This window comes from Rhinoderma darwinii, chromosome 2 (assembly GCF_050947455.1).
Source record: "Rhinoderma darwinii isolate aRhiDar2 chromosome 2, aRhiDar2.hap1, whole genome shotgun sequence".
Taxonomy (NCBI): Eukaryota; Metazoa; Chordata; class Amphibia; order Anura; family Rhinodermatidae; genus Rhinoderma; species Rhinoderma darwinii.
The window spans coordinates 461,010,175-461,029,623 of NC_134688.1; the positions used below are offsets into that span (position 1 = coordinate 461,010,175).

At 47.5% G+C, this 19,449-nt stretch overlaps 1 protein-coding gene across 1 annotated transcript; it reads right to left on the reverse strand.

The window, feature by feature from the left end:
* Window positions 1-10,109: 10,109 nt before the first annotated feature.
* Window positions 10,110-13,574, reverse strand: LOC142741615 (uncharacterized). Its single transcript, XM_075850979.1, has 2 exons — window positions 13,470-13,574; window positions 10,110-12,475 (listed from the first exon to the last, which is right to left on the reverse strand). Exon 2 carries the CDS (start codon window positions 12,463-12,465, stop codon window positions 10,561-10,563), a length of 1,905 nt encoding a protein of 634 aa, XP_075707094.1. The 5' UTR covers window positions 12,466-12,475; window positions 13,470-13,574; the 3' UTR covers window positions 10,110-10,560.
* Window positions 13,575-19,449: the final 5,875 nt, after the last annotated feature.

The following is a 19,449-nucleotide window of genomic DNA, read 5'->3' on the forward strand; positions in this document are numbered from 1 at the left end:
TGGCAGATCCTTTACAGTACCCCCCCTTTTATGAGGGGCCACCGGACCCTTTCTAAGTGGACCTGGCTTACTGGGGAAACGCAGGTGGAACATCCTGACCAATACCCCAGCGTGAACTTCCCGGGCGGGTACCCAAGTCCTCTCCTCGGGCCCGTATCCTCTCCAATGGACCAGGTACTGGAGGGAGCCTTGGACCATCTTGCTGTCCACAATCCTGGCCACCTCGAATTCCACCCCCTCAGGGGTGAGGATGGGAACATGAGGTCTCCTCGAGGGAGCCAAGGACGGGGAGCAGCGTTTGAGGAGGGAGGCATGAAACACGTCGTGTATCCGAAAAGACGGGGGTAACTCCAGCCGGAAGGAGACAGGATTGAGGACCTCAATGACCTTATACGGCCCAATAAACCAGGGAGCAAACTTCTTGGACGGAACCTTGAGACGCAAGTTCCTAGACGACAACCACACCAGATCCCTGACCATAAACAGGGGGTTAGCAGAACGTTTTTTATCAGCCTGAGTTTTTTGTACGCTCTGGGACACCTCTAGGTTTTTCTGAACCTGGGCCCAGACTGTGCACAGTTCCCGATGAACGACCTCTACCTCGGGATTGTTGGAACTACCAGGTGAAACGGAGGAGAACCGTGGATTAAACCCAAAATTACAAAAAAAGGAGAGACCCCTGACGAGTTACTGACCCGGTTATTAAGGGAAAATTCGGCGAGGGGAATGAAAGAGACCCAATCATATTGACAGTCAGAGACAAAACACCTTATCAGGTTCCCGACCGCTGGCCGTAAATATACGGCCAGCGGTCAGGGTCTCTAAAGTCCGCCGTATAGACTATTTACGGCGGCACTTCAGAGACTGTGCAGGCGCGATCGCGTTCACACAGCTCTGTGCCCTGGCTGTTGCTAACAGCCATGGGCACTGGGCAGAATGTCAGGGGTCAATCTTTTGGCCCCTGAACATGTGATCGCTGTGACAACCAATCACAGCGATCACATGCATTTCTGCATAGAAAACAGTGTGCACGCGATCGCGTGCACACAGCCCTGTGCCCACGCTGTTACCAACAGCTCTGGGCACTGGGCAGAGTATCAGGGACCAATCTGATGGTCCCTGAACATGTGGTCGCTGTGAAAACCTATCACAGCGACCACATTTGTTTTATTTTGACTTTTCTGGCAGTAAATCTCCTGCCTCTTTTCTTCTCCTCAAACATTGTTTCAGTTTGAGGAGAAGAAGAGACTCGGGAGAATTGCTGCCAGAAGAATACAGTGAAAAAATACAGTTACACTCTAAAACATTCTCTGTATAGATAGATTTCTATCTATCTATACAATCTATCTATCCATCTATCTTTTTTTCTATATATCTACCTTTCTATCTTTTATTCTATTAGAATAGGCAGGTAGGGAGTATATAATTATATATATATCCACATATATATATAATATATATAGCAATAGCGGTTTATTTTTTTGTTAGCGGTAGTGTAGATATATATAGCAGTTAGTTTGTGTGTTTTATATAAAAAAAAACAAAAAAAAAAACAATTTGTTTAGTTAGTGTTAGTGTTAGTTACGTTATGGCGAGGAAGTTGTTTAGCGCCGAGGAGGCATACGCCATGCTGTGGTCTGAGTCGGAGACCGCATCAGAGATGGCGTCCGAGATGGAACCTGTTTTAGATAGTGACGATGACAGCGTCACTTCAGGTTCATCTTCAGGGGACGTTGTCCCTGATGCAGTTGAAACTGCAGAACTTGAAAGCGCAGGGCCAAGTAGCGCTGTAGCACGGGACAGCCTGGTCCCTTCAGTCCAGGCTCTTGTATAGGCACCTGCCCCATCTTTTGGGCCTAGAATCCACGGATTTACCGCCACTCCTGGCATAATCGTGGACAATACAAATTTTGTCCAAATGGATTATTTCCATTTATTTATAACGGACGACATCCTAAATCAGATTGTCCACGAAACAAATTTATATGCCACTCAATATATAAGGCAGAAACCTTCATCCACCCATGCCAGAGATTGGACGCCCACCAATTTGCTGGAATTAAAAAATTTTTTGGGGCTCACCCTAAATATGGGTATTGTCAAAAAGCCCTCCATTAGGTCTTACTGGTCAACAAGACCCGCCCAAGCCACCCCAGTATATTCTGCAGTAATGCCCAGGTCTCGTTATGAGACAATAATGAGGTTCCTGACCTTCAATGACAACGCACAGGCCCCCCCAAGTACCGATGCAAACCGGGATTGGTTGTTCAAAATAAGACCGCTAATAAATTCCCTGAATAATTTATTTCTGCAATTCTACACCCCTGAGCAGAATGTAAGTGTGGACGAATCCCTCCTCAACTTTCATGGCAGACTTAGCTTTCGCCAATATCTACCTTCAAAAAGGGCAAGATATGGCGTTAAGCTCTACAAATTGTGTGAAAGCGGGTCAGGATATACCACCGCCTTCAGGATTTATGAAGGGCGGGACCGCACAATAAATGTTCCTGGATGCCCCCCTGATCTTTCCACCAGCAGTAAGATCATGTGGGAGATAATGCAGCCTCTGCTTCACAAGGGGTACCACCTGTACTGTGATAATTTTTATTCCAGTGTGCCCCTGTTTAGGCATTTGCATGCTGCAAGGACTGGGGCATGTGGTACCATGCACAAAAACAGAATTGGTTTTCCACAGCAATTAGTGGGGAAGCGCATGGTAAAGGGGGACTCCTGTGCTTATGCATCTGAAGAATTGCTGGCGGTCAAGTTCAGGGATCGCAAATATGTGTATGTGCTAAGCACGATTCATACCGCAGGAACAGTGGCAGTGAGGGAAAGGGGGGCAACATCGGACAAGCACAAACCAGTGAGCGTGTCCGAATATAACAAGTACATGGGGGGGGGTGGATTTAAGCGACCAGGTTTTACAGCCCTATTTAGTAAAACGCAAAACTAAAACCTGGTACAAAAAAGTGGCCATTTATTTGTTACAGGTGGCCATCCACAACTCATTTGTGCTCTACAAAAAAAACAGAGGCAGAGACACATACCTGGATTTCCAGGAAAAAATTATTGAAGGCCTCATTTTTGATGTTCAGGACACCAGAGAATGCCCCGAGTCTGAGGATGTCACGCGACTGACTGAAAGACACTTCATCAGTCGGATTCCCCCAACACCAACCAGAAGCAACCCTCAGAAAAAGTGCCGCGTCTGCAGAAAAGACGGGCACCGCAAAGATTCCCGATATTTCTGTCCCTCATGTCCCTCACAACCAGGCCTGTGCATTGAGCCATGTTTTAAAAAATACCACACTGTTCTGAATTATTAGATTTTAGTTAATTCGTTGAAAATATATTTGCCCTACATTACGTTTTTATTTTTCCCCTGATTTTACTCCAAGGGTGAGGGAGGGAATGGGTGGGGGGTGGATGTCATGTTTGCATATTCTCTAAAGTTCATCTGCTGGAGAGCTCCATTTGCATAAACCTGCAATTTCTTATTTTAGAAAACCCCAAAAAATAAATTCCCATTATACCCCTAGATGAATATTTTGGGATTTCTGCTTCAAGAGCAGATATTTTGGAAGTGTTATAGAAACTCTGTTGAGTTTTGTAAAACCAGCTTTGAAAAAAAGCGATTTGTGAAATAAGCTTCTTCTATCGTCCGCCCTCCTACTTCTCTATGTGATAAATAAGACACACATATTTGGTATCCCCATGCTCAGGAGAAGTGGAAGAATGTGAAAGGAGATTAATTTTGACCGTGGTCTATACCGTGTGTGAAAAATGCTGGTATAAACTGACGCATTTGCTAAAAAATTGCTCATTTTATTTTGATCCATCTTATTCAAGAAACTTTCAGAAGAAAACTGGACTGTCTAAAAATATGATAAACCCCTTGAAGAAAACCTTGTGGGGTCTACTTGCGTGAATGAAGTAATTTATGGGGTAATTCTAATCTTTCAGCAGCATTAGGCCCCCCAGAAAACAGTATCCGGCTATAAAATCAAGTGCAGAATTCCTGGACCGAAAAGGCCAAAAAGCCTCCTTTTATGCCAAGCCCTGGCACATGCCCGCACAGTGAATAAAACACACATATTTGGTATCCCCATGCACAGGAGAAGTGGAAGAATGTGAAATGCGATGAATTTTGTCCGTGGTCCATTTTGTGTGTGAAAAAGCTAGCATAAACTGACGCATTTGTTAAAAAAAAAGGTAATTTTATTTTGTTCCATCTTATTCAAGAAACTTTCAGAAGAAAACTGGACTGTCTAAAAATATAATAAACCCCTTGAACGAAACCTTGTGGGGTCTACTTGTGTGAATGAAGTCATTTATGGGGTGATTCTAATGTTTCAGCAGCATTAGGCCCCCCAGAAAACAGTATGCTGCTATAAAATCAAATGCTAAATTCCTGGACCAAAAAGCCTCCTTTTATGCCAAGCCCTGGCACATGCCCGCACAGTGAATAAGGCACACATATTTGGTATCCCCATGCACGGGAGAAGTGGAAGAATGTGAAAGGAGATGAATTTTGTCCGTGGTCTATACCGTGTGTGAAAAATACTAGCCTAAACTGACGCATTTGCTAAAAAATAGGTGATTTTTTTTTGTTCCATCTTATTCAAGAAACTTTCAGAAGAAAACTGGACTTGCTAAAAATATGATAAACCCCTTGAAGGAAACCTTGTGGGGTCTACTTGTGTGAATGAAGTCATTTATGGGGTGATTCTAATGTTTCAGCAGCATTACGCCCCCCAGAAAACAGTATGCGGCTATAAAATCAAATGCAAAATTCCTGGACCGAAAAGGCCAAAAAGCCTCCTTTTATGCCAAGCCCTGGCACATGCCCGCACAGTGAATAAGGCACACATATTTGGTATCCCCATGCACGGGAGATGTGGAAGAATGTGAAAGGAGATGAATTTTGTCCGTGGTCTATACCGTGTGTGAAAAATACTAGCCTAAACTGACGCATTTGCTAAAAAATAGCTGATTTTTTTTTGTTCCATCTTATTCAAGAAACTTTCAGAAGAAAACTGGACTTGCTAAAAATATGATAAACCCCTTGAAGGAAACCTTGTGGGGTCTACTTGTGCGAATGAAGTCATTTATGGGGTGATTCTAATGTTTCAGCAGCATTACGCCCCCCAGAAAACAGTATGCGGCTATAAAATCAAATTCAAAATTCCTGGACCGAAAAGGCCGAAAAGCCTCCTTTTATGCCAAGCCCTGGCACATGCCCGCACAGTGAATAAGGCACACATATTTGGTATCCCCATGCACGGGAGAAGTGGAAGAATGTGAAAGGAGATTAATTTTGTCCGTGGTCCATACCGTGTGTGAAAAATGCTAGCATAAACTGGCGCAATTGCTAAATTCTTGCATTTTTTTCCAATTTTGCCCACTTTAGAGAAAAAAAAAAAAATGATATATACTGACAAATGCCACTAAAACAAAGCCCTATCTGTCCTTTAAAAAGAGTGTAAAATTCAAAGATGAACTTTATTCACCTGCTGAGTTATAGTCATCTAAAGAAGCGCATAGCAAAATTGTGAAATTTGCTCTGGTCATTTAGCTGTAAAACAGCCTAGTCCTTAACCAGTTAAGTATTGTTCTAGAGATTGATTAGTCCTCTCCGTTTGGCCATTGGTTTCAGGATGGAAGGCAGAGGAGAAGGACAGATCAATCCCCAACTTCATACAGAAGGCTCTCCAAAACAATGAAACAAATTGTACCCCTCTGTCCGAAACAATATTGACAGGGACCCCATGGAGACGCAGGATGTGTTTGACAAACAAGGTAGCCAACGTTTTGGCGTTGGGTAGTTTCTTGAGGGGCACAAAGTGGCACATCTTACTGAAGCGGTCCACCACCACCCACACCACCGACTTGCCTTGGGATGGAGGCAAATCGGTGATAAAATCCATGGAGATATGTGTCCAAGGTCTCTGGGGAATGGGCAACGAACGCAGTAAGCCCGCTGGTCGGGACCTGGGAGTCTTGGACCTAGCACAAACCTCACAAGCGGCGACGTAGGCCTTAACGTCTTTAGGCAACCCAGGCCACCAATAATTTCTGGTAATGAGGTGTTTGGTACCCAGGATGCCTGGATGGCCAGATAGTGCGGAGTCATGATTTTCCCTAAGTACCCTTAGCCGGAATTGCAGGGGAACAAACAGCTTGTTCTCAGGAAGGTTCCCGGGAGCTGCACCTTGATCAGCAGCAATATCAGAGACTAAATCAGAATCGATCGAGGAAATGATTATACCTGGAGGCAAAATACAAGCAGGATCTTCCTCCAAAGGAGGACTGGCCATGAAGCTACGCGACAGTGCATCAGCCTTAATATTTTTAGACCCAGCCCTATAGGTAACCAAAAAATTTAATCTGGTAAAAAATAACGCCCATCGAGCTTGTCTCGGGTTTAGCCTCCGGGCAGATTCTAGGAAAACCAGATTCTTGTGGTCGGTAAGGACCGTTACCTGGTGCCTAGCCCCCTCCAGGAAGTGGCGCCACTCTTCAAATGCCCATTTAATGGCTAAGAGTTCGCGGTTGCCAATATCATAGTTACTTTCAGTTGGCGAAAACTTCCTGGAGAAGTAGGCACAGGGGCGGAGATGGGTGAGGGACCTTGTACCCTGGGACAAGACAGCCCCCACTCCCACCTCAGATGCGTCAACTTCCACGATAAATGGCTCCATTTGGTTGGGCTGAACCAGCACCGGGGCCGAGACAAAGCACTTCTTAAGGACCTCAAAAGCCTGGACAGCCTCAGGAGGCCAGTGGAGGAGATCAGCACCTTTGCGAGTGAGGTCCGTAAGGGGCTTAGCGATGACCGAGAAGTTAGCAATAAATCTCCTGTAATAATTAGCGAACCCCAAAAAACACTGTAACGCCTTCAGGGAGGAAGGTTGGACCCATTCCGCCACAGCCTGAACCTTGGCGGGGTCCATGCGGAATTCATGAGGAGTGAGGATTTGACCCAAAAATGGAATCTCCTGTACCCCAAACACACATTTTTCGGTTTTGGCAAACAGTTTGTTTTCCTGAAGGACCTGGAGCACCTTCCTGACATGCTCAATGTGGGAGGACCAGTCCTTGGAAAACACCAGTATGTCATCAAGGTACACTACCAGAAAAACCCCCAGGTAATTTCTCAAAATCTCATTTATGAAATTCTGTAAGACCGCAGGGGCATTACACAACCCAAAGGGCATGACGAGGTATTCGAAATGGCCTTCGGGCGTGTTAAACGCAGTCTTCCACTCATCCCACTCTTTGATGTGAATAAGGTTATATGCCCCCCGTAGATCCAATTTAGAAAACCATTGGGCCCCCTGAACCTGATTAAAGAGATCAGGAATCAAAGGAAGGGGATACTGGTTCCTTACCGTGACCTTATTCAGGCTACGGTAGTCAATGCATGGCCTAAGACCACCATCCTTCTTCCCCACGAAGAAGAAGCCAGCACCTACCGGAGAAGAAGAGGGACGAATGTAACCCTTGGCCAGGGATTCCTGGATATACACTCTCATAGCTTCACGTTCGGGACAAGAAAGATTAAATATCCTACCCTTAGGAAGCTTAGCTCCTGGTACCAATTCGATAGCGCAATCGTATTCTCTATGAGGAGGTAACACTTCGGAGGCCTCCCTAGAGAAAACATCAGCGAAGTCCTGAAAAAACTCGGGTAGCGTATTCGCCTCCTTAGGGGGAGAAATAGAATTAACAGAAAAACATGACGTACAACATTCATTACCCCATTTGGTTAGCTCCCCAGTATTCCAGTCAAACGTGGGATTATGCAACTGCAACCAGGGAAGACCTAGAACCAAATCGTACGATAATCCCTGCATCAACAGTACAGAGCATTGCTCCAAATGCATGGAGCCAACAAGGAGTTCAAAAACAGGGGTATGCTGTGTAAAATAACCATTAGCAAGAGGAGTGGAGTCGATACCCACTACCGGGACAGGTTTAGGCAAATCAATCAGAGGCATAGCAAGGGACATAGCAAATTCCACAGACATGATATTAGTAGAGGACCCTGAATCCACGAAGGCACTGCCGGTAGCAGACCTACCACCAAAAGAGACCTGAAAGGGAAGCAAGATCTTAGTACGTTTCATATTTACGGGAAATACCTGTGCGCCCAAGTGACCTCCCCGATGATCACTTAGACGCGGAAGTTCTCTGGCTGCAATCTTACGCTTAGGACAGTTGTTCACTTGATGCTTGTCGTCCCCACAGTAGAAGCAGAGACCATTCTTCCTGCGGAATTCTCTACGTTGTTGGGGGGACACGGAGGCCCCGAGTTGCATAGGTATCTCTGAATCTTTCGGGGAGGAACGAAGCAACGGAGCTTCGGGAGGCATCATGGGGGAGTCGGAGGAGAAAACACATAAACGTTCACGTTGTCGTTCCCTGAGACGTCGGTCAAGTCGTACCGCTAAAGCCATAACCTGGTCTAGGGAGTCAGAAGAGGGACAGCTAACTAGCAGGTCTTTCAGGGCATTCGACAGACCCAACCTAAACTGGCACCTTAAGGCAGGGTCATTCCACCGAGAAGCTACGCGCCACTTCCGAAAGTCAGAGCAATACTCCGCAACAGGTCTCTTACCCTGACGTAAGGTCACCAGCTGACTCTCGGCAAAGGCAGTCCTGTCAGTCTCGTCATAAATAAGTCCGAGAGCAGAAAAGAAAAGTTCAGGGGCGTCAGGAGCCAAGGAGAAGGCCCTGAGGAATGAGGCTTTAAACGAAAGTAAAGCCTACAACTCTCCCGAAAGGAGAGAAAAGCCCTCCGGTCCCCTGAGAACCGGTCGGGCAACTTGAGGTGGGGTTCAAGAGGTGCGGTGAGGGGAACTACCAGGGTAGCATCAGGCTGGTTGACCCTCTGAGCCAGGGCCTGGACCTGTAGGGAGAGACCCTGCATTTGCTGAGCCAGGGTCTCACGGGGATCCATAGTGGTGTCAGGGACCAGGGGTAGACTAGGTATGGGCTTGTGATTATGTAATGGCAGGGGGTAGGGAGACGGACAAGTGAGCCCTAATCTACCCGCCACTCTGTCCCTGCCTACTTGCAACGACCCGCCCTAGGCGACGGGGTACAACTGGGCGGCGGTCCCTGCGCTCAGTAAGTGCACGACAAACACGACAAACATACAAAGGAACACAAGCAAGAAAAAGGGGCCGTTGCCCACGGCAACACCGTGAGCAACCAGAGTGGTGAATGAGCCGAGTCAAGCCAGGAGTGTGCGAGGTACAAAACGAAAAGCAGAAGAGTAGTCAGTAAGCCAGGGTCTGTATGGAGCAGGATCAAAAATAGCAGGAGCTGTAGCTGGGCCAGGAAACCACAAGGAAAGAATCACAAGCAACGAGGGACAGGAAGTGCAGGCTTAAATAGACCGAGGGCGGGAGCTAGCTGAGTCTGGCCAGGTTACGATAGGTTCTCCCACTCCTAAGCCTGCCAGCCTGAATGGTGGAAGCAGGAGTCAGTCTCAGGGATGTATTCTCAGGTGCTGACTGATTAGTTCTGGGAGTTAACCCCGAAGCTGTGCCTGGCAGATCCTTTACACTACCAAAGGATATTGGACCATAGGGTCAGTTTCATAGCAAATCAATTTAAAGCATAACAATCGTTATACACTTTTTTTTCACAAATCAGTAATACATGTCACTACAATGTACTGAAGTGTGTGAGCTACGGCATTAAGAATTTTCACATTAGAAAGAAAAGAAATTGCCTGTTTTCAATAATTTTCATTCAAGCATTGACTTCTCTCTTCTGTTCAGAAACAGAATCATTATCAAGTCATTTCAGTTGTATTATAGTCAGTTCCGTCATTAATTCTGGCCTATTAGGCATCACCCGGCAGTAACAGGATCCCAGCATCATTATTCTTCATTGTTGTTCATACTTAGATGGCCAGTGGAATTATTAGGCCTGACATTCCCCAATATAAAGATAAATTATATTAAGGTGTACCTTTTGTACCATTTGTGATCCGCTTAAAAACCTTTTAGGATATGAATTTCAGTGTAAAAATTTTAAGTATCTAGTCTACAATAAAAAACAATGAGTGCTCTATACTTTTTATTAGCTTCAGTCACTTGCAGGCTGCACACTCCATTCATTTCAATATAAAACAGAGTATACTTTTATTACATCTGTATATTATATGTGGAGTTGTCATTTTACACCGTCTCTATTATATGATGACGGGGATATTCCCCAAACTGCACCACCGTGCTTGCCCGTACACTGACTGTATAGTCTGTCTCGCCAGCTAAGTCCTTGGTCTCCGTCATCTAATGTTGACGAATAACTGGCATCGCTGGACTCCACCGGCCGGTGAATCCGCGCCTTGTTCACACTCCTCGATGTAGGCCTGAGGCTCGTTCGCAAGTCAGACTGCTAGCTCTGCCCCCTAGATGTTAATATTGATGTTCAGGTCTTGACCGCTGATATTGATGTTCACACCCATTGGATAGTGCATGGGGAAGTGATCTACAACCTTGATGTCTCTGTCCTCAGCGGTTCATCCCTGATAAATGTATTTTATTTGTTGGCATTGCCGATGTAAAACCACTTGGTGGCCAGGATGGAGACGACCCTTTCAGTGGCTTTTCTGATATTACATGAGAAGCCTTCGCAGTGCAGTGTGGCCAGAGCTAGGCTGAGACAATATAAGTCCAGGTCTTTCATGACATTATGGTTGATGGCATCTTTAAGAAATTCAACATGTCTGACTACGGCCTCCTTGTCCTCTGAGTTGACCAGATAGCTTGGGGTCTGGAGGAGCAGGGTCTTCATCAATTTTGGATAGTTATGAGCCAGACAGCTGTAGATGGATTTCAGGTCATTGATGTTTGGAGAGATTTCCGTCCGGAAAAATCCCTGAATGTTGGCTCCTTTTATGTAGGAGAGGCAGCTCTGCAGAGATGAAGTACTGGCTGCTACGATCTCCTGGTTGTCACTATGTAATTTCAGGAGTAAAGTTGGTATAAAGCTCCTGACTTTATCTGTAAAATATCCAAATAGCGGAAGGCGGCAGCTCTCTGTCAGATCTCTTAACAGATTAATGGCCGCAATCTGGACTTCTCCATCCGGATAGTCCATATGCTCCCGGGATATTTTAATGAATTGTCTACTGAGGACAGAAAGCTTCAGGCGTCTGATAATGGAGGACAGCCCCCTCAGTGCCGCCATGATGATCTTGGTGTTGCTGGTTTTTGACAGTCTAAACTCCATGTGGGCAATGATCTTATTCTTGTAGCTCTCCACCAGTCTTGTAGCTCCGGTGGTGGCATTCCCCAGTGCCTCCATGGCGATGCTGCACAAGATGTTATCGTCCTCTTCTATGATCTTCAGCAGATATTGGATTGCGCACTCTTGGTATTTCTGCTTTATAAGTCTTGGATGCTTCAAAGCCTCATTGAAGAACATAGCTGCTGTCATTTTGGCCTTTGGGTCCGCATTCTTCAGGGCATTGAGTAGAAACTGGAGAAAATCTTTTGTTATTTTCCTGCCAGATACCAGAGATGTCACAAGCGTGTTCATCTCAATACGCTGCTTCTCTGTATCTTCCATTTCCTTATTCTCCGCCGCAACTTGCTCCCTGTATTTTTCTAGGAGCTCGGCGTGAGGAAGGGTCTGTAACTCGTCATTAACTGGCTCAGTCGGCTGGTTCTCCGATGATTCGGGTACAGTAAAGAATTCCAGGGCAACTTTGGTGGAGTCTTGAAGCTCAGCATGGACATCAGGCATCCAGGTGGAAATGTTGGCCTTCATGTTGCTTATGGCCTTCATAAGTTGCACTTTGCAGCTGCCACCCTTCCCAATATATTCTTGGATGCTGCCGCATAAACGCCTTATAGCATAGCACAACGTCTCCTTAGATAGTTGGTCAGGAGCGTTTTTGACCACTCGGCTCAGCACTGGCAGCATGTCCAAGATGTGTGGCATGATGACTGTAGCACATAGAGATGTCACTTCAGTCAAAGTGTCGACAATGGCAGCATTGAAATCCTCATAAACGATGTTGTATCTCAGTTCCCCGACCACCACTTCGAGATGGAGGATGCTCAGCCAGACGATAAGCTTCTTAGTCATGGCGTAGGAATAGTATTGTCCCTTCATGTACTCCACCTTCAAGTGCTCACATAGCACATTGATCATATATTCCTTCAGGTAGTGTGCCGCGTCTCTTCTGTACTGAATGACTCTGATGAAGAAGCGGCACATGGCGGCGTTGTATTGAGATGGTAACAGGTTACTCAGAATGGCTTTCTGAAACACATCCGTATAAGTGAAGAGATCTTCAGCCGCCTTCTCCTGGATGAAATAAGGGACACAGGCTCCTAAGACGTCTTCTTCCACCAAATTCCAGGTGTCCAAAGCATTTCTGAGCTCTTGATTTGTGTCCACACAGAATGTCTGATGTTTTCTATTCATGATCTTCATATCCACAAATCTGCTGAGGCGAGAAATCATCGTGTGGTTACTTGTTTCTAAATCATCTTCCAAAAAGAAAATAGATTCTAGACTTCTCTGTCCTCTATTATCAGCCCCCTCCCCAATAAACATGTGATAACTGCATGAAGAGCGCCCTCCCAAGGCAGAGACAGGATAGTGCAGCCAGAGGAGACAGCGGCACTCCTCTACACTGCGCCCTCTTGTGGTGTAAGGAATTAAAGGTTTCAGAAAATGAAAGCCACATATAAGGTTATATGTAATAATATATAGAGTATTTTATTTGGATAAATCAAAGATGGAGGATCATGGGTATAGTAGTTGCATGTCTTAATGAAATGTGTCTCATCAGTTTGCAAGATTCCTATAGTTTACCCTGATTCTCACAATAAATGACCCGGACGTTCACAGGTATCTCTTACAGGTGCTAACCAGTTGTGTGAACCCAGCCTTACCCATGGACAAACTCAGGATGTCATAAATGGTAAAGGTGGTTGATAAGTGGCACCAGTATTCTATATCCGCATGTTACATGAGGGGGAAGTTCTTTTTATCAGGAAGGTCACACTATTTGTCTCTAAGAGGGGCAGACAAAGGGGTATGAAAGACCCAAGCATGACATGAGGGGAGCCACTTGGGGGCCACTTGAGGAGGGACATACTGGAAAGGAGACTTCCTGGAGTGTGGGGAGACCATGGATGGTAACTATAACCTGCCATGTAATTATTGATGATAAGGAAAAAGTGTCTCTGTAAAGTTCATTGTTTATGGCTGTCGCTATGTACAAATCTCCATAGAAGTCTCAGAATAAGTAACAGTCATTTCACTCTTTATACAATATACATTTTCATACACTCAATCTTGTATGTCATTTATTGCGCCTGACCTTAGAATCTAACCCAGTAAGAGGGTGAAAAAGAAACATTCTTACAGGGGCAGCGCATGGAACTCGCTGCAATACTTCACAAGAAACATTCTACAAGTTCTCCTCTTACCTCTGAATCGTGGATCTGAAGCTTCTGGATAAAGCAAGATTTCTAGAAGTCACAGGACTCAAAAAAAAGTCAAGTGAGAGCGACGTACCAAAAAGCAAGAAACTATTGGTCTATAGCGGCTCAACGGAATGTGACTGATCTGCAGCTTTTATAGGGAAGGTGAATTATGACATCACTGATGACCTCACACTTACCTTACATTCTAACACACATGAAATGCTTTTTTTTTTTTCTTCACATATCTTTATTGAATTTCAGTAATAAAAACATTACAACATTTCAATATCCAGTGATTATAAATATCATAATGCTCAACAATTTATCTGCATAATTTACATCAGTAATCAATATATGCACTCCAAATAGCATTAGTACTGCGGGCTAGGTGTGGTTCAAAAACCAACCCCACATATATAATCGAATAGGCAGCTCCATTTAAATGTATCAAAACACAGAGAAAGAGAAGAGCTTATAGCCAGGAATATATATATAAAAAGTAGAAATTTTATTAACATATATAGACAGACAGTTTTGTAAAAAACAATGTATATATATAATACAATACAAGGACAAGACCCTAGTAAAAAGGTTAGGGAGCGATTATCAGCATTACTGGTGTACAAACTGGGTTAGCTATACTATCACAGATCACATCCTGTCATATGTTCAAAAACTTCCTATATGGAAAGTGAAAAAGTTGTATAAACTCTATGTTGAGTCTGGAACAATGAAACAGGATTCAGACCATCTTAGTCAGGTGTTAATACAAAGATACATAGACAGTAGCTCACCCATAATATATTGTAGTTGCAGTCCGATAAATGCTCCAGCACAAAAGCCCCAACGCGCGTTTTACAGCTGACATCCGGCTGTAATGGCGGGGACTGAAATTAGCTTCGATCCTCACAATTAACCCTTCAATGCAGCGTTCAAACGCGATTGCTACATTTAAGGTGTTTGCAGCTCATCGGAACCCCAGCACTGAGATTGCCGGGGTTCCGGTGGCTGCAATGGAAAACTGAGGCCTAATACTGGCCTCTCGGTCTGCCTAGCACAGAAGTCGGTCAAGATCCGCCCGGCTATGGAGCCTGATCGGCTTCCGTAACCGCTGGCAAGATGGCGCCGGCTCAGAAGCTGATCCGGCGTCATCATCGGTGGAAGTCAGCTGTATGTTACAGCTGACATCCACCTGTAACGGCAGGAAACGGAGCTAGCTCCGATCCCTGCCATTAACGCATTCGATGCAGGACTGTATGTATATAGCAACATATATAACCCCTATTAGTCTCCCCCGTTATCTAAAGTAATATAACAACCGACACGTAATTCTCTTTTAAAGTGGGGTTGACCCGAGGGTCGGCCATAGCTTTATTAATACAATAAAATGTAAATAACATATTGACAAAATATATAAACACTAAATGACCTTAACAAAGGTCAATAAAACAACCTGTATGCCTGCCTATCCCAGAGACATGTAGGTAAATCCCCTTCTACTACCGCCATAAGGTAACCGTGTACTCCTTAACTACACGGCTCACCGACCACTCACAAAAACAGAGCCTGCTCAACCCATCCTGCAAACCCGACAAGCAAATATCCAACCCAATGTCTGTCAGGTGCACCCCATCTGGTAGCAACAATCCCCTGTTGTCACCTTCCAACTCCCGACGACAGACCACCACACCACCTCTAGCCCGGACGAACAGAGACACCCTGGTATTTGAGAGGCGCCCCCCCCCCCACCTCAATGGCATTCACATCCCGAGCGCCATGCCACACCAACCGAGGAACAATCTCTGACCAGACTAACACTAACCGGGGGAAAAAAGAAAACAAGCCGACTTCAATCTACCGATGCACCGCACTGCCGCATCGGATAACCCCAATTCACTGGCCATAGTGGCCGCCCCAATATGGAAAGAATGAATATTGTCCACCCTTGGAGGCTTACCGAACCGAACAAGAGCCTTACGGAAAATAGCGGAAAACTGGAACGTATTAAGCGGCCGACCATCCGAATGCAACAAAGATTGCACCCCCGAACTACGCACCCTCAAGAAAGCCGCCACCGCCGCCACCGGAACAAGCCAAACCTGGGACTGGCCAAAGCGAAACCCAAAAACCCCGACCAAACACATCCGTCTTAGAGCGACGAATACGCAAACGAACCCCCACCGAAAAAACAACTACATCCTTAAACAGCAGACCCCCCAGACGAGCCGCCCCCATCGGAACTAGCTCCGAAATCCACAGAGCCCTGAAAAAACACAACGAAAAAGCCACTGAAAATAAAACGGATTCATAAGGGGAAGAACAAACCACCGGCAGCGCCGCTATAAGTTCCTACAATAAAGAAAAGGACACAGGACGACGTGACTCCCTCCTGGAGGCCAACTCCTTCCCACCCCGCAGTGCTCAACCATTCCTTCCACGCATTACCGTAAGTAGCCCACGTAGAGGGCGCAAGGGACGACCTCACCAACGGCGCTAACTCCGATCCAGCAGCCTCCACAAGAACTCCAGGCAGCTGGCCCCCTCCAGCTCCGCCTGCGGGCAAAGAGACCGAAAAACCTGCCAACGAAAATGAGATAAGGTATCAGCGACAACATTGTGAACACCTGTAATATGGCGAGCTCAAAAACGGATGTTACACTGCAAGCAACGCAACACCAAATGACGGAGCAAAGCCAAAACCGGACCTGAGGAAGAAGTAAGTTGGTTAACAGCAAAAACAACACTCATATTATCCGACCAAAACACCACAGATCTGTTGGAAAGGTGCGCCCCCCACAATTCAACGGCGACAACTATGGGACAAAGTTCCAACAACATCAAATTTGCACACCAACCCTTGTCCCGCCAGGAATCAGGCCAAGCTTCGGCGCACCACGCCGAACCCAGCAGCGCCCCAAATCCCACCGCACCAGCCACGTCCGTAAACAACACCAAGTCTACACTGGAAATTGAAGGTGCCCTCCAACATGTATGCCCATTGTAATCCTCCAAGAAAGTGCGCCAGACGCGCAAGTCCGCCTTAACAGAAATAGAAATCCGCACATGATGAGACGGCACCGAAACACACACTGTAGCTAAGGACAACCGCATGGCAAACACCCGCCCCATGGGCATAATACGACTCACAAAGACCAAGAAACCCAACAAAGATTGAATCTGCCGCAACTCCAACTTACGCGCAGCCAAGGCCATATCCAATGCGGTACGCAATTTCACCTCCTTCTCAGCTGGGAGGCGAAAGACCATAGCAACCGAATCGATTTCAATGCCCAGAAAACACAACACTGTCACCGGTCCCTCCGTCTTTTCTTCAGAAAGGGGGACCCCGAACCGCTAAGCAAGAAATTGAAAGGACCTCAACAAAAACTGACACTGCCCCGAGGAAGCGGGCCCTACAAACAAAAAATCATCCAGGTAATGAGTCACTGACCCAGAACCAGTGAGATCCCGCACTGCCCATTCCACAAATGAGCTGAACACCTCAAAATAAGAACAAGCCCATCGGCAAACAAATGTCATAATAGAAAAACCCCTCCAAAGCACATCCCAACAGATGAAAACAATCCGCATGAACGGACCACAAACGAAAAGCGGAAGCAATATCAGACTTGGCCATAAGGGCGCCTGCCCCCGCCCAACACTCCCAATCACACCAAAGTCGACTGCCCAATCAAACGAAACGTACGAGACCGTCGCCAATTCGCTGTCAATCCCGTCATTCACAGACAGATGGTGAATCAGACGGAACTTGCCGGGCTCCTTCTTAGGAACCACGCCCAGGGGTGACACCAGAAGATTAGGGAACGGCAAAGCAGAAAATGGGCTGGCCGTCCGGCCAAGCTCCACTTTCTTTTCCACTTTCTCCCTAATGGCGGCTGGAAACTCCTCCGCCGACTACAAATTTTGTGACATAACCAGGTCCGCTTGCGCAGTAAACGCAATAAAGAACCCAAAACGAAAACCCACTATAAGCAGGGCGGCTCCCGCCATCTTGGGATACCGGTTTGCCCATGGGAGCATCACGGACACGCGCACTGGCGTCCTCCCCTAGACCAACACCCGCAGGGCGGGCGACCGCCGCCACCCGACGGGAGCACCTAACCGCTGCGTGGGTGCCTCCACACAAGGAGCACTCGTGGCGGAATACACAAGAGGCATAAAATCTACAGTGTCCCTCATCAAGGATCCAACAGGCCCCTGCTATACGGACACCCCCAACTCCCGCGCCACCCCCACCCACACCGGAAGGGGAAGAGGTGGGGTGGTGGGCTGAAAGTGCCTCTGCGCCATCATCAAGCGCAACCACACATCAGTCGCTTTCGTATCCCAACCCACCTCCGGCCTCTGACGCAGCTGCCTAAGGAGCTCCTCGTCGTACCGCCACCAGGCCGTGCCACCGTGCAATTTATATGCACTAAAAATAGTGTCCAAATAGACAAACAACTGCTACGCACACTCAGGCCGAGCCTGACTAAACAACCCCCAAAATAGCAAAAGCCTGCAGCCAATTATTAAACGACCGCACGACCTTAGGTTTACCCAACACACCCCTCTCAAGTCTATGCTCCTTATCAACCGTCGACGAATCAACCGACAAAAGAGACCAAATTTCAATGTAAGCATTCTTCCCGATTTTCTCGCGCACCTCGTCAGACACATGAGCACCCAAGTGAGACACTTTACAAAAATAAGAATCTCTGAAAGCAGGGACCGAAGGAGTGGCCATAGAAGTGGACACCTCCACCGTGGACCTCGCAACCGCGGCCTGCGACCACGGTCCCACGGGCAGAGAGACGGCCCCCGCTACCAGAGATTGCACAGCAGACAATAAATCAGTGGCAGACATGTTATCAGCATTCCAAGCCCGAAGACAGGCATACTCACCCTGTCCAGCAGCAGACGCACCTCCAGGCACGGACGGAACAACTTCAGCCGGCGTGGCCACTCTGGTGTAGGGACCGCGACCCCTGCTACTCCAACCGATGAACGGCGACTTTGAGTCCCCCGGTCAGACGCAGCACGACAACTCCTGCTACTGCTCCGGTCCGCCCTCCAACTACCCCGGGAGACGTTGGACGACAATGAGTCAGACGAAGACCGCCGAGAATGACACTGCTGATGTCTCCGCAACCGACTGCGACCGGACACATAACGCCGCCCTGATCCAGACCTACTAGCCCCATGCCTGTTATGGGACCGCTACTGCCACGCTGAAGCGATCCGCGATGCCGAACCTGTGACCACCGCCGAAGGCCCAAGCAGAAACGGCAGCACATCAGCGGGAGGGGCCGCCGCCTGACGGGCCACCCACCCAAAAGACCGGCCCGTGAAAAAGAGTTCCGAGCCGTCGTAGGAGCCCTCAACCCCCGAATCCTCCTGCCACTGCCCACCCTCCCCTTCAAACCCTCCCACCTCTCTCCCCTCTGAAGCCAGGAGCAGTGGAACGCTCCCAGCAAGCGAAGCAGCCGCCGCTGCTAAAATGGAGGCCGAGGCTAGGGCCTGCCCCACTGATCCCCTCCCATTCAGTGGGCGGGGCCTAAGGCCCACCACACTCGTGGCTCCCCTGGTCCCCTGTGTCGGGGGAACTACATCCCCCACAATGGCCGCCGACACCGCCGTTACCGGAAGCACCGACGCTGGAGGAGGCAGCACTACAGACGGGGGAGGGGCCGGAACACTTACAGCACCAGCAGCCCTCGCCACCGGCCGCATCCCACCAGAAGTGGAAGGAGAGAGCCGTACCGGCGGACGAGAGGCCCGAGCTGAACGACGCCGCCCGGCCACAGAGGAAGGAGCCGACACAGCTGTCTCCCGCAGCAGGGACTGCAGCCAGTCACTCCCTTCTTCGGCGATAGTGGCGCTCAGCGCCCGTAGCATCTCCTGACGGTCCATTTCAGAGAGGGAAAAAACAGGAAAGAGGCCGCACACTAGTTATGCGGCCCCTATATACCCTAACCCATTA